The sequence below is a fragment of the Labrus bergylta genome, chromosome 6, assembly GCF_963930695.1.
Source record: "Labrus bergylta chromosome 6, fLabBer1.1, whole genome shotgun sequence".
NCBI lineage: Eukaryota > Metazoa > Chordata > Actinopteri > Labriformes > Labridae > Labrus > Labrus bergylta.
The window spans coordinates 8,008,242-8,030,475 of record NC_089200.1 but is presented as its reverse complement, the minus strand read 5'-3'; the positions used below and the strand labels follow the sequence as shown (position 1 = coordinate 8,030,475).

At 41.6% G+C, this 22,234-nt stretch overlaps 3 protein-coding genes across 6 annotated transcripts in view; 2 read left to right on the top strand and 1 right to left on the bottom strand.

The window, feature by feature from the left end:
- dnajc19 (DnaJ (Hsp40) homolog, subfamily C, member 19) lies at positions 1–2,920 on the top strand. The gene is made up of 6 exons (XM_020633757.3): positions 1–127; positions 426–477; positions 1,492–1,565; positions 1,667–1,746; positions 1,961–2,031; positions 2,463–2,920. The coding sequence occupies exons 1-6, from the start codon at positions 125–127 to the stop codon at positions 2,531–2,533; spliced, it is 351 nt and encodes a 116-aa protein (XP_020489413.1). The 5' UTR covers positions 1–124; the 3' UTR covers positions 2,534–2,920.
- Positions 2,921–3,843: 923 nt separating this feature from the next.
- hps3 (HPS3 biogenesis of lysosomal organelles complex 2 subunit 1) lies at positions 3,844–17,177 on the top strand. 4 transcript variants are annotated; one of them, XM_065955661.1, is made up of 25 exons: positions 3,844–3,961; positions 6,020–6,198; positions 6,300–6,371; positions 7,082–7,175; positions 7,340–7,413; positions 7,553–7,765; positions 8,184–8,253; positions 8,522–8,610; positions 9,040–9,148; positions 9,447–9,600; positions 9,690–9,772; positions 10,146–10,320; positions 10,510–10,591; positions 10,933–11,090; positions 11,286–11,387; positions 12,913–13,021; positions 13,732–13,988; positions 14,081–14,252; positions 14,330–14,563; positions 14,924–15,121; positions 15,240–15,443; positions 15,731–15,835; positions 16,132–16,338; positions 16,554–16,641; positions 16,807–17,177. In XM_065955661.1, the coding sequence occupies exons 2-25, from the start codon at positions 6,148–6,150 to the stop codon at positions 16,932–16,934; spliced, it is 3,228 nt and encodes a 1,075-aa protein (XP_065811733.1). In that variant the 5' UTR covers positions 3,844–3,961; positions 6,020–6,147; the 3' UTR covers positions 16,935–17,177. The 4 variants fall into 4 exon arrangements, with proteins under 4 accessions (XP_065811733.1, XP_065811731.1, XP_029133147.2 ...); XM_065955659.1 differs by having other exon boundaries at positions 14,075–14,252; XM_065955660.1 differs by having other exon boundaries at positions 3,860–3,965; positions 14,075–14,252.
- ror1 (receptor tyrosine kinase-like orphan receptor 1) overlaps positions 17,007–22,234 on the bottom strand; it is a 140,784-nt gene continuing 135,556 nt past the window's right edge. Inside the window, exon 12 of the mRNA XM_065955663.1 lies at positions 17,007–21,116. Coding sequence (XP_065811735.1) covers positions 20,417–21,116 — 700 coding nt within the window. The 3' untranslated portion in view covers positions 17,007–20,416. The remainder of the gene's footprint in view (positions 21,117–22,234) is intronic.

Here is a 22,234-nt window from a genome sequence, read left to right as displayed (position 1 = left end):
CTTTGCGACAGTTCTCTTCCCATTTCCGGCACGCACACACACACACGCCTGTGTGCTATGAAAACATGAGAGGTCAAAAGTTATGGTCCTAGTATTGTACAGCTACGGAACGTAACACATAAACATGGTAGGTCGGCCTTTTTTTTATTGTTGTTGTTGTATTTATTACCTCTTACATTAACATAAAAACTGTACTGCATCGTCAGGAATCTGCCCGAAAATATAATTAATGTGTCTGCTAAATGGCTAAGCTAACGTTAGCAGTGCTTGAACATATATAGCCCACGACGTCACCACAGGTCTCTACCGCTTAAGGTAGCTTCAGGAGTCGTTATTAGTACAACTTCAGTCGTGTGTCTTGTGTTTACATTGCATTGCTGCACAGCTTTTGAGTAGCTGCTCCGTGTGTTTTTGTTTTCTCTCAGGCCAGTTCCATGGTGGCAGTGGGACTGGCTCTGGCTGCAGCTGGCTTTGCAGGTATGTAACTCCAACGTGATGAACATGTCTCTAACCTCGAGAGTGTGGGAGAGCATAACGCATGCGTGGTGGTGAGCAATCACCCTGACACAAGTACCTGTCTGAAGTTAAGACTCTTGTTGTGACAAGTTCTGAAGTCTATTGGATAACTTACTTTGCAGAGTAACTTTGTGTTTTCTTAACAAGATAAAAAAAAAGATGGATTACTCTAATCCATGTCTGATAGTTTTAATGAAGGGTGGTCAATAAATTAGTATTATCACATGTCATTTTCTGTTTCGGGTAAGTAAAGTTTATTTATATAGCACTTTTCACAGAAAGGTCACAAAGTCAAGGAAGCCTGGGTGTAGTGGTCATTCTGTCACCCCATTTGATGCAGTCAGGTGAAGCTAATGAGATGAGATGAGATTCAACTTTATTGTCATTACACATATACAAGTATAGAGTAACAAAATGAGGTTTGGCATCTCACCAGAAGTGCAAATAAGCAGAAAGTGCAAGAGTCTGTGCTATGTACAGTAATTACAAAATTTACAGATGTAGACTAAAAAAAGTGAATTATTAGGTAAATCTGGATGGCTGGATTAATGGGATGCTATAAATATAAATAAATGCTATAAATATAAGTGTATTCTTAGGATTATAATATACAGATTAAGGTGCAGTGAGCATGCTATACTAGTTTACAGATAATATAAAGAGGTTAAAGAGTCAAAGAGTTCAAATTCATTTTTTAGAAAGGGGGGAAAAGTGTGATGAAAAAGCTGCAGAACAAGTAACCATGGTGCTCATGAGATACCCTGGCCTATGAGTCTTTTACCAATGTCAATTATCATGATTGTAGATTTTTTTTTTTTTGTGAGACTATTTCAATTGTGATGCTAAAATTATCATTTCAACTTACTGTGTATCTTATCACAATCATATCCTAGCAATAGTATTCTTCATTTCATGCAGAAATCTGACCTGCTGCATGCTCCCCCCCCCCCCCCTCCCCCCTCCCTTCTCTTCTAGGCCGTTATGCCATGCAGGCAATGAGGCAGATGGAGCCTCAGATGAAACAGGCCTTTCAGAGCTTCCCCAAGACGGTAAGAAATCATGCTTACGTTACCTAAAGTAAATGATTTTTTTCTTAAAATGAGTGAGAGGACACGTCAGGATGTTTGGTTTACTGTTTCTGTTGTTGCAGGCTTTTGGAGGAGGGTACTATAAAGGGGGATTTGAACCAAAGATGAACAAGAGAGAAGCTTCCCTGGTTTTAGGTGTCAGGTATTTGGACACTTTTTCCCACTTTTTAAAGTAACTCTTTCCAGTCCCAGTTGAGTCAACTTCTTACATGTTACTGTACGTCTAGGGCCACATGTAGGCTGAAGGATTACATCTGTACTGTGTGATTTAGTGTCTGCTATATTACTCTCCAATAGAGGAGATAAATAATTAACAACACCGTTTAACCTTTTTTAAACAATATTCTGTCTTTCAGCCCCACAGCCAACAAGAGTAAGATCAGAGAAGCTCATAGACAGCTGATGATCCTGAACCATCCAGACAGAGGTAAAGGGGAGTTTCAAGTGTAGATTTCTTCCTGTTTTTGCTCAAGCTATTGGTAGAGATTGTATCTACAATACAGCCCATAAATCTGCTTTGGAACGTGTTCAGCACTAAATGTAAGGGCCACCCTCGTCTGTTGTAAGGGGACATGATGAATGAAGCGTGATATCAAAAAATGATAAATCCTACGGTAGACTTCTCTGTCGTCAGCCAAACTGTCCAACGTTTCACCATGAACACTGTGTGTGTGTGTGTGTGTGTGTGTGTGTGTGTGTGTGTGTGTGTGTGTGTGTGTGTGTGTGTGTGTGTGTGTGTGTGTGTGTGTGTGTGTGTGTGTGTGTGTGTGTGTGTGTGTGTGTGTGTGTGTGTGTGTGTGTGTGTGTGTGTGTGTGTGTGTGTGTGTGTGTGTGTGTGTGTGTGTGTGTGTGTCACAGGTGGATCTCCCTACCTAGCAGCCAAGATAAATGAAGCGAAGGATTTCATGGACGGCCAGACAAGGAAATAGAAGTGAAGATGCTCATAATGACACACATTTGATTGGACTCATCCTCGCTGTGACTTTTCTATCTGATTCTTCTCAAATAAAATCACTATGTACAAATTGTAAGTGGAATGCTCCTCTCATAATTATGTTTTGAGTTGAAAATGCACCTCGTGTGCTTTTTAAGGGAACGTCTTACTGTGTTGGATTTTTCATAAAACAGGATCTTTTAGATGAATGATTGAGATGTTGTATTCACATGTGTGCATTGAAAGACTTTCATACACTTTGAAATTGTGGAGGGGAAAAAAACGGCAGCTTTCATTATGTGGGCAGGAGAAATTATTACATCAAGCAATAAAACACTGTTATTCTCATGAACTTTTCCTTTAAATAAATATGTAGTTGTTACTTAGGAGCGTTTGTGCATTTATTGATAGAACAGTGTATTGAGTTTGAAACAGGGATGGGACATGAGCCGCCCTTGGAAGATGATAGCCTCCTTACATGAATACTATAGGCTATCCGGTGTGCCAAAAAGTGGCATTTTAATGTAAATTCTCATTGTGTATCAGTACCTTTCAGAAGGATTTGAGTTAAAGTAGGTTACACACTAAAAGCAGCTAGGCAAAGAGAGGTTGGATACTTCTGCTACTTTGAAAAAAAGGAATCAGTAAGAAGTGACATGAAAATTGTGATGGTTTACTTTGATGTGTTGGTTTTTACTTTGAATGCATAGGTAGAACATGCAAATAAATATCACTACTGTTTAGATGTATTGGTTTATGTAATGCAAAATAAGTCCAATGATTTTTACAGGAAAGATTACAACAGTTATTTAAAGTTTCCAAATGATTTTCAGTTTTATTATATGCCAATATATTATTTTTGTAGATCCACAAACGTACATGTGAGCTTCACGTGGAGGCTCATGGTAACGTTTTGTCATTGAGGTCCTATCAGTCATTGATGAGATACAGACTGTACCATGTGGTGCAATTTATAGCTGGACAAATAATCCAGACAGATACCATTGAATACCTGCAACCTTAGAGTGTAGTATCATGTTTAAGTATGATATTTATCTTTGAATATTTTGACGTTTCACTTTTACAAGTCCACATTTAAAGACTACGATAAAACACATTTTGTACAGTATTACTTCTTGAGTGTTCACACAGTCATTAAAACAACGAGATACTACAGTCAAATGCAGGTTAAACAAAAATAACAAGAGTTGAATCCACCCTTCAGATTATGACAGCTCGATAACCAATGAAAACGTCGAACGCGATACGAGCAGGAGTGTTAGCCAATGAAAAGGACGAGTGGGCGGGGTCTTCGGTTGTTGTGGATGACGGTTCACTTCCTGCTGTACAGCGTGAAATCAATAACCTAACCTGCAGTAGCGAAAGTAGGAAGAGAGGAGAAACCGAAAAACCTGGCTGCAAAGTAGGTATATTATTAATACTGTTTTTGATAATACTTTAGCGGGTGTGTAACTTTAGTTTGATACACTAAAAGGAACATTATGTGAATCTGAATGGGATTGTTACACCCTCCTCTGCTCACAAGACTGCTGCATGTGACATCGATTAAAGAAACACAGGGGATTACCGTCTGCATGAAAAGCTGAGTAAAACATTAAAAGTATGTTGTTTTAAGATTAAATCACTCGAGGGGAGACATTAGTCTATAAATTACGTTTTCAGTGTTTTTTTTAAGTATGGTGTGATGACAGAAAAGGGAGGATTTCATGATGAAAATGAACCAAAAACCCAAAACCAGGTAGTTTAAATTACAAATACTGATAGTTCTTGTTGCATTTATCCACGGAAAAGTCTTCTAACTCTACCAAAGAAGTAATCCCTTTGGAAAGATGGTTTCTTTCTAATGTCTCGGCTGCCCTTTTTATTAGAAAGTAACCAAAAAGTTAATTTAATTGACCTCCATCATTCTGGCTTTTTGAAATTCATGATAAAGTCTGAACATCTCATCTCATTTCTCTTAAGGATGATTTCATAAAAAGGTGGTTCACATGTGAAATTACAACAGGAATGCAGCCAACATCTAGGCTATTCAATATTTGATTAATATGGTAGTTATGCTGTTCCTAAAGTTACCATGAACAATGACTCCATAAGTATTTGTGTCTAAACTGTAAATCCACCAGTCTTTGAATGAAAAGTCTCCGTTGCTTCTCTGTGTATTTGTCTTTCTCTGAGAGCATGAAAACAGAATTGACAAAAGACGTCGACAACCATGCAGGACTGCAAATTAGAAGGAGGACGGCTGATTTGAGGACAGCATTTATTCTCTTCCATGTATTGCTAAGAGTATATTATGCAAGTGACAATAAATTGAATCTTGAAAATCATTCAAATACATTATTTAAGCGTCACATGATTACATGAAAGGATTTCAAGTAGCAAGTTCAATAAAGCGCAGAGTGTAAAGTGCATATATATATATATATAAAGTCAGAGCTTGTTCAGTCAGAACAGCTGATTGCTGTGTGGCACAAAAGATGTGATGCCAACAATTTCAAGATAGCACTGTCAACATTTAAACTTCTGTTCTATAGAGGCGCTTTTGAGCCTTCGAGAATCTTGCATTCATGTTAGCGTTTTACGTCATTTTGTCGTCAATATTTGTGCCCTAATACTTCCAATACAATATTTCAATGGCTGTGTCGGTCATTATCACAGGGGAGAGAGATGACTATCTTCTCAAATCAATAACCATTTATTTGGTCTTGTTTGTGTTTAAAGTCAATGAGTTCTCACTACACCAGTAACATTTTCTACTACTGGATACTTGACTTTAACACACGATAGATTCAGGAGACTCAGACTGCTTAAATTGAAGTTGATTATACAGTGTATGACTCCAGAGGAGAAATGACATTAAAAGCTCACATGTAATACAGTGTCTAGTCAAACCATTTCTGTCAGATCGTCCCATAGGCTTGGTGTTTATCCTCAAGATGATGCTAAAGTCAGGTGCATGTTACTCTTACTACTCTTACCTAAAAGCTTGGGATTTGACACAATGTTATGTTTCAGATAACCAAGAGCAGTCACTAAGTCTGCCAAACAAGCCAGATATTAGGGGAGACACAAAGTGACCTTGGTTGTCATAGTCACAGCCAACCCTGTGACTGCTGTCAGGCCCAGGGAACGGGCTTAATGTTTGTGCATCTACAGAGATACAGAAAGTCCATCACACTCAGCTCTGTAATTGGTCTCATTGTCGTTTCAAAGACCTATCAGAGCAACACCATCATTTAAAGTAATTTAGAATGATCGTGATGATTAATGCAGTCATTGGTATACAAACTACAGAGGTGTGAGGACGCACCCTTGTGGTACTCCAAGTGTTAGTGCTGATTACGACAGCTGATTAATCCTCCATGTCTTGATTGGATTGAACCATCCAGCTCTGAGAGTCTTTGATCTGATGTCAGATTGTAACTAAATGTCTGTTAATCTTTGTTTCCATTGATGGTAGGGGTCCTACTGAATGAACCTTAAGCAACCAAATGGTGGAGTTGATACTTGGATGACATGAGAAGAGGAGGCAGGCGGTTAACAGTCGATCACATTTCCACTCTGCACTGACAAGAGCAGGACGTAAAAATGGTGCACGTCTACAACTGCCATCCTTTCTCCTCGCAGCAGATAGTACAGGTAAAAAGATCGATTAGCTAAGCTGTTTTCATATGATCGTCACCAGTGATCTGTATTTATATCACGTCTGAACTAATCCACCTTCATGTTCTGGGTCTTAGGTGGAGCAGGAGCCTGGGCTGGTCTGCTGTGGAGGTGGAGCCCTGTTTGTCGTTGCTACTGGAGGATGCAAGGTTACCTGAAATATGCATACTTTTTAAGCCATAGTTGTCCTGTTTTTCTTATTTATTTGTAACACAATATAACCACGGCCTGTATTAAGACGTGGACAGAGCCACTGTAACTTCCACCCATTGCTTTGTGAGCCTTCACCCCATATTGTAGCACATGGTCGCTAAACTGATTGACAGGCCACTGTGGTTGCAACATGTCAAGCAGGTAGCCACACATGGGAACATATTCTGATATATCGAGTATCTTTACTCAATTGGGACCAATAATTACAAAATGTGTCAATGCCTTATTGAAGAAGGAATTATTTATTCAGACCATAAACTCTACAGGAAGATGTTTACTGCTTCACACAAGACATTAAAAGCATCATGACGCAGGGAAAAACAAACGTGTAAAAAGGGGCATTTACAAATCACTCAAACAAAGAATAAAAAAAGCAGCATCGTTCTGATTCAGCTGCAGTTGTTTGGGCCGACGTGTAAAGACATTGTGACACTAATCAAGTCAAAATAAGACAAATGCATGGCAAAGGTTTTCCCCCCTGCTCGTCAACTTTAAACCCTAGACAACTTCTACCAATCATAGTCTTTGCTATTAATCCAGTACATAATGTCATTTTAACATGAAGAGTATAACTTTTTAGAAGCTATAGATTTCTAGAGAGGGAGCGCTGACTTTGTTGTGTTATGACGTGTTGAACTGAACCAAGGTGGAGGCCTACAGCGTGGTGCAGGAGGGCTGCCCTCTCATCTGCCGCTTTGCCACCATGGGCGCCGTGAGGAAGATCCAACACAGCAAGATCGGTAAAAAAAAACCTTTCCTCTATTCTGTCACCAGCCTTTGAAAATATCTAAACACGTATCCACAAATAGAGTGTAAGTTTTTATGTCTCTGAGAGATATTAGTAACACAGAACGAACAGAACTGAACGTCCTCACTTCCTTCTCCTTCCCTCAATGACAATCAGGAGATTACCTGGTGACCATCGAAGAAAAGAACAGCGCCACCTACCTGAGAGCCTACACCAACTGGCGCTACCAGGTACATACTTCTTTGCCATGTGTGTAAAAAAGAAAGAAAGAAAGAAAGAAAGAAAGTAAGTGCTTTGTCTGCACCGTAGTCTTCCCTCTTTTGGTCTTTTTAAATCTGTTTTTTTCTTCTGTTTTAAAAAAAAATAAAGGCAGAGGAGAAGGCCCGTGTCGGGGTGCGTTTGCTGGGACACCTGCTGCGTGGGGCGTCTGTGCGGGGCGGGGTGCAGATGGAGATCATTGAGATCCCTCTGTCAGAGCGTCCTGTGGCTGTGGCGTGCTGCTCTGTAACAGGAGACCTGCTGGTCGGCTGTGAGAACACTCTGGTTCTGTTCACTTTGAGGAGGCAGAACCAGCAGAGCCTGGTAAGAAACCCAAACCAAACCACTGCTGTGGGAGTTTTCCTCCTCGTTAGACCTTCTTATTCTTTTTCCTTCCTTTTTATTCAGAAATGACTCCTGTTATTCCTTCAACAAGTAGATGAAGTGGGACATCACACACCCAGGAATCCCCCCCCCCCCCCCCCCCCCCCCACTGTGTGAGAAAAGCACAATTATAGTGAAGGAGGGGAAAGCTGTGACTTTTACTTGACATCACAAAGTCAAGTAAAAGTTATTTGACTAGGAATTGTGCTGCATTCATCAGGCCTATCATAAAGATTTGTCAGGATTTATGACCAAAAAATGACCAACAATAAGTGGACTGTGTTTACTACACTACTGTACACGTTGCAGTGACATCATTTTTTTTTTCTTTCTCTGTAAAAAACAATCAATCAAACAGCAGAGTCAGAGTCAGCAGATCGTTCAGAGCACCTGGCCGAACACTCAGCAGAGCTCCAGTCAGAGTCAAGGTAACTCAAACGTGTGGAAATATTATCAGCCAAATAAAAACCATTGTGTGCCCGAATGTCAATGTTAGCTAGGAATGCAGCTGTATTTATTTATCAGTTTATTTGTCTGGGACAATACATGTAGGCATTCTTACAATGTGTATATAGAGGACTTCCTATATATTAGCCGTGGCTAATTTGCAGTCCTTGTTCCTGGTTAATTTAGGAAGGTATTGACTCGTTCATGGTTTCCTGCTCCAGCTGATCCATCCTCTCGTCCTCCTCTCAGGTCAGACCTCAACTTCAAACCAGAACATTTCCATCCTGGACTTTGAGCGCTCAGTCATCCTGCATCTTCCAATAATCAAGCCGAAGCAGGTACATTCAGACAGGACTTTTCCTTGTAACAAATTCTTCTTACTTTGCTGTGTTGTTTCTTATACTTTAGCCACTTTTACACTGCTTTTTGAGGATATTTTCTCTACAAAAATTATAGTACAAATTGACGGTATTTAACATTTTTATCAAAAACTTAGATGAAAATACTACTAAATAAGTAAATGCAAAAATAACCGGTTATATGTGCATTGCGTGAACAGCGAACAATTTCTACTTCAGTTGTCTAAACAAGTGAAATATCAACAGTGATGAGCAAATACAACAATCATGTGGAAGTCAGACTCACGTAAAGAGATTCCAAATAGTTTTTGATCATTACATAAAAAATTCAAAATTCCATTTTTTTTTTTTACTTACTGCAAAATAATCTGCAGCTTCTGTGATTGTGTTACCTCCTCTGCCCACTAGGTGTCACTGTGTGCTGGATACGTGGCGGTGCGGACGGAGCTGGAGGTTCTCGTCCTGAAGCTGGACGCATCCTCAGAAAATCAAACGCTGGATGAATCTGCAGAATCAAGTAAAGGATGCACACTGCTGCACACATAACTTTAATGTTTTATTAATAAAAGGAAATCATGTATTTACAGTGACATAATGTTTGGGCCTCTGAATGAAATCTTTGAGTCTCAATTTTTTCATGATTGCAAAATATACGTGGAGGTTGGAGGCTCTGTATCTGTAAAATGAACTAAAACATGTTTTTAATTTTTCCTGTTTGCATGATTTTTATTCCTGTCATTAAGCTTTAATGTGTTCTTCTGACCTCTTCAGTAATGTTTGTGTTTGTGTGTGTGTGTGTTTTGGTGTGTGAGCAGTAGAACCTCCAGAAGACCAGGCTGACTTCCTGGTCGTTTCCATACACCAGGAGTTGCTCGGTGAACGAGCTAAAGACTGTGACATCCCTGTGAGCATTGAAAAGACCGGGCTGGAGGACAGAGGACAGTACACACTAACATATATTCTCTTCAGGTGTGTGTCTGTTTTCAACCTTTTGCTCTTTACAGTGAGACTGTTGTACTGATGTGAAAGGTTAACCCATTGTCCCTTCTGCCCCGCAGACGTTTCAGTCCGGACTACTTTCAGGGCTGCAGCGAGGACGAGACTCACCTCCACTCCCTACAGCTCTACCCACTGTTCACAAGTTAGTACTGCAAACTGTACAAGACACAGAGACGGATAGAAGACTCGCATAGGCAGAAACTTGGGGTTATGAACAGGGCACAAAGCCAGAAAATCTGCAAAAGTTGTTTTTTTAGCTCAGAAGGTGAAGAACATAGGAGACATGTCATTTGAATCATCAGTTTGCACAAACGATTAATTAGCCTCAAAGACAAACTGAACTTCTTCTCTTGAACGTGAAGTTAAAGACTCCATCAAAGACTAACCTGCAAATATGAATGAAGTTATTATAGAGTATGTTTATACTAAATTTGGCAATTAATTAATTGTGTTTTTTGTGACTCGATCAGGTGAGTGAAGGTTTCTTTCTCTCTGCGTTTTATCCTTCTCTTCAGGTAACCAATCCGAGACTCTGGAGGAACCAGCCTGCGTCTTCTGCTTCTTCTCCCTCCCCACCGCCGGCTACCTGTACAGTCTGAAGGGCGGTGTTGAGCTTCTCTCGGCCTATCAGTATCCAGAGAAGGTCCAGGAGGCGGTGCTGACTGACCACCTGTTGCACGTCATCACAAAGTGTGTCTGCGGTTGGCTTTGAGATACATACTACTTTACATTTTAACTGAAAATGTCAGCTCTTAAAAAACACAGTTGATAAGTATAGGATGAACTGATTTAAGGTTCAACGTGTTTTCTGCTGTAGTTAGAAGATTTCCTTTGGCGCAAAAAAATAAAAATCATCGTATTTCTTCGTCTTTCTGGCAGAAATGCGTTGCAGTGTTTCACAGTGCGCTTGGCTGCAGTTGCAGCCCGAATTGACGACCCTTACATCGATACCACCATGAAGGTATGAATGCTTACAATTTAAATATCCTCTGTTGAAGATGATGGTCTGCAACACCCCTGTTTTAGAAAAAGCCTGCAGATGTATAGACATGAACGTTGAGCTACTGTGTGTACAAATCAAATTCAGCCACTTTAAAGAGTAAAAGAATCAACACATGTTCATTTGTTTTTAATGTTTTCACTGCTCGACATTGCCATCAGTCGGCCCTTTTCTTTGGCACAATGTCTCAACTATAAAACATCTATATTCCTATGAAAAATGGAGCACAGTAAGATCCTCTTACTACAGTATACTTTACTGTTTTAGCATTAAGAGGATATTGTCTGTGTGTGTTTTTGAAGGCCTGCCCACCTTCCAACCTGGAGGTGTGTGCGCTCAGGATGCAGCTGTTCATCGGTCTGCGCTCGGTGTGTGTTTACCGCCGCCATGTCATCCTGCTCTCCACCGCTGACGCAGAGACGTCAGAGGAGACGGAACGCAACACACAGCGCAGAGGCCTGTAAGTCCAACCCAAATACACACACACACACACTCACGCACACACACACACATATATAACACAAAGTGAAAAACACACCTCTAATGGTCCTACACCTTTTTACGCTAACCTTTTATAACTCAGGTGATGTGTTTGAGCAGGCTTACCTGCATTCATAAACCTGTTCACTGTGTGTGTGTGTTGTTGTTGTTGTAGCGAGTTGAAAGAACACAACATGCTGACTGGTATTTTCCTGGCGGTGGGAATCGATCCCGCAACCACGCCGGCTCTGGAGAGCCTTCTATCACGCCCCTTCCTGTAAGACAAACCCCCCCAACCCCCTGACCACCCCCCCCCCCCCCAACCCCCTGACCACCCCCCCCTCCCCTCCCTCTAAGTGTCTGTTGTCATTTCCAGCCCGAGCTCCGTCACCAGTAAACCCCCGAAAAGCTTTTATTAGAGGATGATCGTAACCAAATCTTTAGATGAGCTCTAATGGAAACACTTCTACATCACTTTCAGAGTCAAATACGGAGGCTGAGGTAGCTTGTTTGTGTTTTCAACAGTTCAAACTAACGTAACGTACTGCTAGATTAAAGAGTTAAGAGAGGGGACTCTCTTCAACTGGAGTATGGAGCCTTTCCCTTTTCTTATGATGGCTGCTTTATGAAGAAGTAAAGAAAGTTTAACCTGAATCAAGAGATCTCCTTCAGGCTAACTGTTTGATGAGGAAGTCAAATTATTAATCAAGTTCAAGATGCTTTATTGGCAAGAATGCTAACACAAGTTATGCAAAAGCTAAATTATCAAAACTTCATTCAAAGAAGAGAAGAGGAAGTCAAATCTTTTTATTTATTTGACAGTTCATGAAATATGGAATTATTTATGCTTATTTAGTGATCGATCGGTTCATGTTTTAGTGATTTAACATGGTCTAACCCTAACCTGCCTAACTGCCCCTAGTGTGTGTGTGTGTGTGTGTGTGTGTGTGTGAGACGTTTTGCTCACCAACTAATCACATTTTGGATTTGACTCTCTAACTTTGTAGTCCAACCTCGACCTGACAGGTTCCTGCTTTCTTGTCACAAAAACATTCACACACACACCTTTCATTATTTTCTTTTCTCTTTTTTTTTCCAAAGTAAGAAGGATGTTTTATCGGAGGATTCAGTTCCCCTTGAAATATGTTTTTAAGTATCACTTCTCTAGCTGTGCAGACAGGTAATTATTGCTTTTCAGCATCTCAGCGTCTCAGCGTCGGACCTCAGTGTGGTATCCCTAACGTCTCAAAATGTATTGTTTGGACACATGTATACACACACACACACACACACACACACACACACACACACACACACACACATAATCGTAATATCCTTTGTTTATACCATGAGCACCGTTCAGCTCCAGGTTACCTTTGTATTATTTTAACCTGTGCACTAACTGTTTACTAACTGTTTGTTTGATCATGTCAAAGTAGAACAGTTTATTGTTTTTTCTTAACTTTAAATACTACAGTGATGCAGTTACTCATTTTATATAGTTTGTTGTTGATTCAAAATGAAGGCGTAGACGAAATGAACGGCAGAGAAGGATTTACTTCCCTGATTGACTTTCCATGAATGGACAGCCAAGTCGTAGTTTTCTCTACTAACTTTAAATCAGATACATTCATTCTGAATCACAGACTCCAGATCTGACCTGATGCATGCTCACATATTCATTCATTACTCTGTAGTGTTTTCAAATTGCTGAATCATTAGATCAAATTTTTGGGATTCAGCTCATCTCTATAATAATTCTGCTTTCTTTTCTTGTGTCTTTGTGTAACCTCTGACCTCAGGAGCAGGAAGTGGCCGTTGTCCTCTTCCAAAGGAATTAGCGCGTCAGGACATGGATGGAATATCTACGTGGTCGACACCGTGTCCCCGCTCACGCTTTACCAAGAGATGGTAACGAAGACACACTCAGTTAACCTATTTGTCTTTTGTTTGCGTCTTGGTGATAATATTCCTACAGAACAGGAGAGGTACCTGAATAAAAACATAGGTATAAAAGGGGAAAAACTATCAAAGCATATGAAAATACTTGATTGTGGTTTTTATGTTATGAACTACACTAAGTGTTTAAAGGTCACTTATTATGAAAAAATCCACTTCACCATATTTTCCTAACATGAATATGTGCCCCTAGTCTGTCTTTAAACCCCCTAAATTATGAGAAAAGTCCATCCTCTCCATTTTCTGCCTGCTCCACCTTTCAGAAAATGTGTACTCAAACAGGCCGTTTGGAGATTTTCCCTTTGTGACATCACAAAGGGCAGTAACCCCTCCCTCAGGTGGGTCACACCCCCACAGCTAGGTGTTTGTTCTGCCTTCTCATTGTAAACAATATTGCATAGTGCAAAACGCCCAATCCCTTCCAGAGAGGGGGCGTGGTCAGACACAGCTCATTTACATTTAAAGCTACAGACACAGAAACAGCCTGTTCTGAGCAGGGCTGAAATAGAGGGGTTTATAGGCATGATCAAATACAGGATCAGAGTGGATTTAGAACAAGAAACTTCACAGACATGTTTGGTTAAGTTCTGAGACTTTTTGAAACTTGTTGAAAAGGAGAATAATATGTGACCTTTAACTGTTAGTGTGTGTCTGTGTGTCAGGTTGAATACAGCCAGAGGTATGCAGAGTCAAACCCACAGGCACAAAGCCTCCGTCACCTCCTCAGTGAAGCTCACCTCCTCCTCCGCGCCGCTCTACTCCAAAACTCAGAGCAGCTGCAGGACAGCGAGGACTACCTGGTGGTGTCCCTGCAGAGAGACGGACCGGCGGAGAGACAGACGGCTACACAGGCGGACACTGGAGAGCTGGATGAGGCTCTGAGGCAGAACTGTGCTCAGCTGGGAGACTGTTTCAGCAGGTGAAACCGACCATTGCTGGTGAATCATTTTGAGTTGGAAAATTTGACTTTCCTCAGTACTTATGTGAGATTTTCTTCTTCGTAAGGGGCAGTCAGAAGGATTGTCACCTGGCTCTGCCGTACTACAGGATGTCAGGTCTGCCAGTCACGGATGTCATCGCTAGGAACCGCCCATTCCCCTGCAGCCCTCACTCGTACGGCCCCGGCTTCCTATTTTACCTGAAGCATTACCTGTTAGAGGAAACCGAGCAGAGCCTCAGTCAGGTATGTACAAACTTCACAACATTTTCTGAATAGGATGAATAAAAATCAAGACCAGTTAAAGAACTCTCTTTTTGTAGGAAGCAGCTGATGAGGTCATGGACATTTTCAGCCAATCAGAGCCCTCGGAACTCGTCAGCGTATGTGCAAGCCCGCCCATGACAAACATCAGTCCTGCCCGGACGCTGCGCATCTTACAAAACCTGGAGGACACAGCCGGCGTGTCGGTCCCACTCACCATCACCATGGCAACCATGATGCTGCTCATGGACGACCTGACGCAGTACACGCAGCTGATGGAAAGACACGCAGAGGTTAGAAGGGGAATACATTTGTTTTTGACGAACACACAAAGGCAGGATTATTTTTGGATGTTTTTAATAACTTAAACTTAATAATACAATGTTACAAAAATCCAGATGTTCATCAATCCAGTTTGATGTTTTTTTTCACATTAAATCAAACAGTTAGCACATTGTACATTTTGAGACTTCATTGCTTAATCTCAGTGACAATATATTTGCAATCATGCAGGATTAATGTTCAGGATTAATGAATAATTGTAATGATTAACACTGAAATAATTTACATTTAGTTTGTAGAGGGGTATTCAAGGGCATCAATCAATGAGTCTGGAGAAGTCCTGAGATGTAGAACTGTGTCTGTGTGTTCAGATGCTGCTGGTGTACAGCTTCATCGAGGAGCCAAGGATGTTGGTTCACGGCGGGGTCGGAGGTCAGCACACACCCATCCGAGTCACAGCTTTGACTCGCCAGCTGGCAAAGTCCAACCCAGGGCTGCTGGTGGCTGCTATGGTGGCTCTTCATGAAAACAACAAAGTTCAGCTGGAACAGGCGGATCACATATTCAAGGTTTATATGTCAACAATTGTTAAGTGTTTTTTATAGATTCCACATAGAAGGTGTTCAGAAAAAGAGTAACGTGTGTGTGTGTGTGTGTGTGTGTGTGTGTGTGTGTGTGTGTGTGTAGGAGCTGGGCTGTGAGAACAGCTTAGAGGTGGATTTCTGGGAGGCGATGCTCATGGCCTCCTCACAGGACGCTGTCATCCAGGAGCTTCTGTTCAGAGTGGCGTCTGTGTACATCGACCGGCTGACTAACACACACTCGGAACCTGATCCAGAGCCTGCACACAATCTCTCTAGACAAAAGCCGCTGAAGAGCGCTGATGATCTGGTACATTACATCACAGCACGTTATACTTGTAGATTATTAGTTATAGTAGTAGAAGAAGTTGGTGTTTTGTTCCAAGGTGTTGAAATATTTGGTCAAAGCCCGACAGGCAAAACACATTTTTATGTAAAACATCAGCTTTTAAAAAAAAAAAAAGTGTGCAGAATATAGTTTTATAATGAATATGTATGTATGTATATAATGCCATAAAAATGCATTCATCTACACGTAACTCCCAAAAGCTAATCAGCGTCTTTGTGTGTGTGTGTGTGTGTGTGTGTGTGTTTCAGATCAACTCGTGCTCTCATTATGGCGCTCTGTATCCATGGCTCACTGTGCTCAGTCCAGTTCACACTACCAGCTTCCAACACCAGGAGGCGCTGCACAAACTGCAGGTAATTTATGATGACAGACTGCAGCTGTGTCCCAACTCAGGGGACATACTGAACGATGCAAATGAAAAGTAGAAAAGTGGACGTAGCTACTGTAAGGACTACCAATTTGAAGCCTTCAGATTGGCCATTGCAGGAACAAGAGTGGATAGCGGTTATATATCTGTCCTGGTTTACATGTCATTTTGTAACAATTTGTCAATTCTATTTAAGTCAAAGGATAATACATTTAATCTGTTAGAAGTTCCATTAGTGTCTCTGATTTTTAAACCCCTCCTGTATCTCTGTCATGTCTGCAGTCTCTCCTGTGCGGTCCGTCTCTCTCTGTCGGCTCTGTCGTTCCACTGTTGGAGCGTCTGTCCGAGGAAACCCTGTGGGGCTTCAGCCTGCACCTCCTCTGTGCCACCAGAAGGGGGCAGTACGGCAGCAGCATTGAAAAGCTGCTGGACCGATGTCCTCAGGCCATCATAGCATACGCCAACCACCAGTTGCAAGACAAGAATATGGTACGTACTGAGCAACACCAGCTGCTAATCTTTAACTTTTTAACTCATTTATTTCTGTTATTGCACATTAACGCTGTAAACTTCCAGTTTGGGGTCAATATAAAATATATCTACCTATCTAATCAATCCATCTAGTTTCAGTATATTTTGAAGAATACACTGAGTGTCCCCCCCTGAAGTATCGTTACCATGTCCTTCTTGTCGTCTGTCTGAAGGTGTTGTGGTGGCAGAAGCTGCTCCCGGAGCTTTGCAACAGGACCAGAGCTTCTGCAGACAACAGCATCCTATTGGCTGCTCTCAAAGGTAGAAGCATTTTATTTGTTTCCAAATATATTACACAATAGACTCCTTCTCTCAGGCACAATCCAAAGAAAGGACTGGAGCTCACGAATCACTTGAGGGCGTCTTCATTAGAGTCAAACCTTAAACCTGAATGAGAGCTAATATAGATTATTTTCATGCCAACAGAGACGCTGGTTGTGGTTGCCATGGAGATGAGCCCTGCAGAGTTCCTGGAGCTGATACCTGATGATGGTACCGCCTCTTACTTCCTGCCTCACCTGTTGACATGCAGCCAGAGGCACCTGCTGGCCTGACACGCAGACTATTCATCCACACACACACACATACTGCACGCTCACACATTGATGACCATGTGAAGTGCACAGTTAACCAAACAACATTATTTAATTCATGATTTTGCAATACAAAACATACATCTGTGCAAAAAATGTCCAGAGAAAGTACAAAGTCAAGGCCTCTGTCGGTCAAAAGGATAAGCATGTAAACCTTCTGTTATGGTTACACTCTTACTGAAATAAACATTTGTATTTTCTTTTTCTTTTAGTAAAAATGGTTCTTTCATGAAACTAAAAAGGCACAACAGTTGTTTGTTTTTTTTCATAGCCAGACACATAAAATACCTAGACTTGATTCAGGTTCACAGTCTTGTGTAGAAGTGGTTTTTGTTGCGCTGCTGGATTAGTACACAGAAATCCTTTTCATGCTGGAGAGTGAAGACGCTACGGTAGTTCGATGTGCTTCAGAGGAACGATGAGACAAAAGAAATCAAAATGATAAACCATGAGGAACAAAGATCTCCCTTCAGTTTGCCAGCTGCAGACGCTCAGCCTTTTCTTATTATTAACCTTTTTAAACCTTTTTTCAGAAAGAGGAGAGTCAGAAATCGGGGCAAGAGAGAGAGAGAGAGAGCGGGGAAGGACAGAAGCCACAGGTTGGATTTGAACCAGGGCTGCCCGCTTGGAGGACTATGACCTCTGTGAATGGGGTGCCTGCACTAACCACTAGGCTACCAGCGCCCCACTAACATCATCTTTTGACTTAATATGGTTTCAATTAGGGCTGTGCTCAAAAAATGGATATGCCACTATATCGTCATGTGCTCCTTGCAAACACACGTATCGATGTAGATGTTACAAAATCTACATGGCTGCAAAAGTTTTGTTTTAAAAAGACAAATTGGCCCATGGTGCAGTTCACAATAACACCAAAGCCATAACTCTAGGATTTAAATATTTCAATGCATTTCTAGGATCTTTGAGGAGCTGAATTAAAGTGTTTGAAGTTGTAGGATCCTTAATATGCCTCTGTAAATAAAGATGTTGTTGTGAATTCTGTGTAGGACCTTATCATGATTCTTGGACTCTGTTATTGCAGATGTCGGGGTACTGATAGGATACTAGTGTTTAAGGAAAGTATGCTTCACTTTGTGGAAGACAACAGGGTGATGACTCCTCTTGATGTAAGGCAACATCGGTTAGAAAATAGTAAGAGCTTTGCAGATATTGCAAATTGCTGTCGAAATTGTAGGCGTAAACATGGCTACAGTATGGACGATAGGAAAAAGAGCTATTTGTACTGCGCTTCAGCCACTGCTAACACAAAGCTGTGCCATGCTAAATGTGTGATTTTTTAGCAAATACAGCTCATCGCTATGATCTATGTAAATAAAACAGCAGAGTGCAATACAAACAAACAGTCAGGGACACTTTTACAACCAATGATTGTCTTCTACACAGTGACGGAGAAACATTCCTCGACCATAATAATCTGTGTTTATATCACAGGCTCTGTTGCTTCTGATTAACCATCATTATAACTGAGGCATCATTTGTGAAATCAGGATTGAATCTTTTCCCAAACACACTAACGTCTTTATACCGTTTGAAAAATGGAAACGTGAGTGAATGCACCAGAATCCACTGATTACTGAACATATCAGATTTTAAACAGAGCTGTGATTTTAGAGACAAACAAGAACACATGGACAGATTCGTTTTGTTCTCTTTCAGCTCTTACCCTTGTCATTGAAAGTTTGTGTCAGGGTGTTCATTGATACTTAAAAAAAAAACACTTCACTAATGAAGAAACAAAAAAAAACAACAAACATAAACCTCTCTGCAAACACTGACACTGTCTGCCCCCTGTTTGTTTCTTCTTTTCAGACGGAGTGGGCATAAATTAAAGCACATTAAACATTTTATTCATCAGTGTTTGTTCTCGTACCAAGGCTACCTGTAACGTTTCATTATTCTCCCTGCTCTGACTGTTTTCATGCCGCCGTCTCTTGAAGGCTTGTTTTTCTTTTTGCACAGTACAGATTCGGAAAAAAAAGATGATATAAAGATGTGAATAAAAACTTCTTTAAAGTTCCTTCAAAATGTAAATACTGAAAACCTCTCCTGTTAAAAGAAACGTGTCCAAATTGTGATTTAAAAAGGGTGAAATTTGAGCTTACATTGCTGACAGTAAATTGGCCCATGTCCTCTTAGGTAAACGAAGTGTTCGCCCTGAGAACAGACCGGTCCAGCTGCTGTGGAGGCTGCAATCTGATCGTGTTGAGTAGATACTTCTGAAGCCAGCTTTTTATGTTAGGGTGCACTCACAATAGGCCCAATTGTCTCGTACTTTGCTGAAGCACGATTGTCCCCGCTTCCCATTCCCCCGTTGGCCTGCACTCACACCGCTCCAGGACTAACCGGGCCCGAGCACGCTTACCTCTTTTAGCCTACGTAACATCGCATGACTTTGAGGGGGAAAGCGTGCTTGGGCACTGTACAGATAGTCCAGTGTGAGTGTGCCCTTAAATGCATGACTGCTTGAAAGGTATGAAAGAGGGGAAAAATGACAAAGCATCAGATGTGAAGGAGAGAAAAAAAGAGAGTTTATCGTCCAATCAGAAGAACTCCCAGCTTCCTCGTTCTTCAACGTGGAGGCCTTGTGTCCATGCTGCAGAACAGAAATGTCGAGGCTGCACACAAAAAAACATTCAGGTGTCACTTCGGAGGAGATTCTGTGTGAAACTGAAGACGCACTCTACCAGATCAGTGTACCTTATCACATGCAGCTCTTCAGTTTGAGTTTCTGCCAGTTTCCCATAGCTGTGACATCATGATACCCTAAAAGAATGCGGCATGTCGGCTGTAAAGCCTCATGTAACTGGTGTGTTTGTTTCTCGTTAGAAAGGCTGCTGAGACTGCTGTTCCCATTTTTTCATCGATTAAATGAACTTTCTTCTCTCATCCAGACACTTTGCACCGCATATTTGTATTTATGTGTCCAGAAATAAGCACACTGCTATTGAGAGGCCCCCTACAGGTCATAAGATGAATGTCAGTGTTTCCTTCACATCCTGCATGAATCAGTCCGTTGACACAGGAACTTTTTTGTATCTGTCATGTTTAGGACGCTGGATGGACTTTTGCTACTTTGTCACCTTTAAAAACGTTGTTTCAAATAAAAAGTTCTTTTGAATATATATCTTCGTACGTCATTCATTCAGGACTTATGTACCGTATTTACACAGAGGTTAAAATAATCGCACAACATTTCCAAACCATGGTAGTTAAGTACACTTGCTTTAAACAAAAAGGCAGTAAAACGTCTCACAGCTGTGTGGACGTGTGTGTGTGTGTGTGTGTGGCTGCGGCAGTGTTTGTTGCACACGTGAATGTGCGTACAGGCCAGTTTCTGTTTGAATTGTCACACCGGGTCCCTGAGTGAGAGGCTAAACTTCTCTTTTTTTGGGTCCCCGTGCAGAAAGTGTGAGTCTCTCTATCTACAGATCTGCTGTGATGACCGAGTCGTTGTACATCCGTACGTCAGAATCAGCAGCTAGGAGCGCCGATGTTTGGTGGTCAAGCTGTCCCATCGCTTTCTGATGTACGTGTCCATACATCTGAACCGGCCCCCCGCCGCTCCCCGGCATGATGCAATGGGAGAGCAGCGGCGTGTTGGCGTCATGGTTAGAGCCTGTGGTGGAGGGAACGCCGCTGACGTGACCCGTGCTGGTGGAGCCGCTGGCACTGCTAGGGGAGCGGCTTTTGGGAGGAGGCAGGTGGTGCTGGATGACCCTGGTTGGTGGGACAGGAGGAGGGAAGTGGGCCGGAAAAGCTGCATAACCTGGCGGGATGGGGTATCCGTTGACGGGGATGAAGCGTTGGTGCGTCTGGGGCACAGCCATGGGCGTCCAGCCCTGAATGGTAGCCATCTGGCCTGGAGAGGTCATAGCCTGGGCCGGGTAGAGGTACCCAGCAGCTGCGGCGGCAGCGGCGTAGCGAGGGTTGCTGAGGTTGCTGACCGGGCTGGCGCTGAGCGAGGTGGTCTGGGTGGTCGCGTTGCCTCCGCCGCCAGAGGGCGTGCTGGAGCTGGCGTGGGATGACAACCCCTCCCAGGCTCGCAGGCGGGCGTGGATGTCCTTGAAGCGCGGCCGACGTGCTGGTCCCTCCTGCCAGCATTCAGTCATCAAACCATAAAACCTGAGAGACGACAAAGTAAGTGATGAATCAGCCGTCAGAATTTAATGTAAAGCCTTTCTAATGTAAAATCAGATTCTCTGCCAAGGAATCAAAACAGTTAAGAGAAATGTAATGCGATGACTTCATGAAGTAGCGTTGCATCATGGGACTTGTTGTCTACATTGTTACAATTTACAAAACCCAATAAAAATGTATCTGATGCAACTCACTGAAAAGCCTTAGATAGTGTGCAGGAGTTTACCTTTAAGATTAAGAATTCAAACAAAAACAATGAACTTAAAAACAATACGTTGAGAATTTACTTTATGTTAAAGATCACTGTAAGTCAGTGGTTCCCTGTGTTTTATATTTTTGCCCCTGAAAAATGTTTAATTTATTCAAAAGGTAAAACCCTCAACAAGTACAGGTGAAGCATATGAAGGGACATTTGTGTTCATGCGTGTTTTGTGGTTTTTATTCATGATTTAACATGAAACACACTGTTCTCTTCTCGACACTGTGATGTATATTCTAGGGTTTCTTGTATTTTCCTGGAATAAATGCAACCATATAAAACTTGCTGTGTATTGGATATAAGCATTTTTACCCCAGGGTTTAAACATTGTTGAAAAAATGTAGCTACACATTACACAAACATATATCAAATATCATACTCTGATTACTGAATATTCATTGTAATGCTTAAATGTCCGAATGTTTTCCACATACTGTACTTTTATAGAGTTTGGATACGGCGACTGAATGTGAATCTGTGAAAACGATTTGTGCTGGATCCAAAAATCACAAAGAAGTAAGGAAAGCAAAACAAGACCCGCACGCCAAAGAGCTCCCGTTTGAAGGATTTATTAAGTGACGTTTGGAGCAAACATGCTCTTCCTCAGACTTGGAGGTGTTATTTATGAGTCGCCAAATACGCATTAAATACACATGGACACGGAAAGTGAAAGGAATACCTGAAGTTAAAATTCAAAAAGAAAAACTACCAGATGATGTTTGACACACAAAGAGAGGGTCTGTAAATAGAAAATGAAGTTTAATTGTGTTGCCATTACTGGTTTCCATATGATGTGTTTGTTGTTTACATTTCAGAAGAAGGTGAAGCGTTCTGGGCTTTTTTT

Bases quoted from the DNA above. Each gene is read 5' to 3' on its own strand.
- dnajc19 (XM_020633757.3), top strand. The intron at 1,566-1,666 runs GTAAGAAATCAT...CTGTTGTTGCAG, and splicing joins TTCAGAGCTTCCCCAAGACG to GCTTTTGGAGGAGGGTACTA. The intron at 1,747-1,960 runs GTATTTGGACAC...TCTGTCTTTCAG, and splicing joins TCCCTGGTTTTAGGTGTCAG to CCCCACAGCCAACAAGAGTA.
- hps3 (XM_065955659.1), top strand. From the start codon at position 6,148: ATGGTGCACGTCTACAACTGCCATCCTTTCTCCTCGCAGCAGATAGTA. The intron at 10,592-10,932 runs GTATGAATGCTT...GTGTTTTTGAAG, and splicing joins ACATCGATACCACCATGAAG to GCCTGCCCACCTTCCAACCT. The intron at 14,253-14,329 runs GTATGTACAAAC...CTCTTTTTGTAG, and splicing joins CCGAGCAGAGCCTCAGTCAG to GAAGCAGCTGATGAGGTCAT.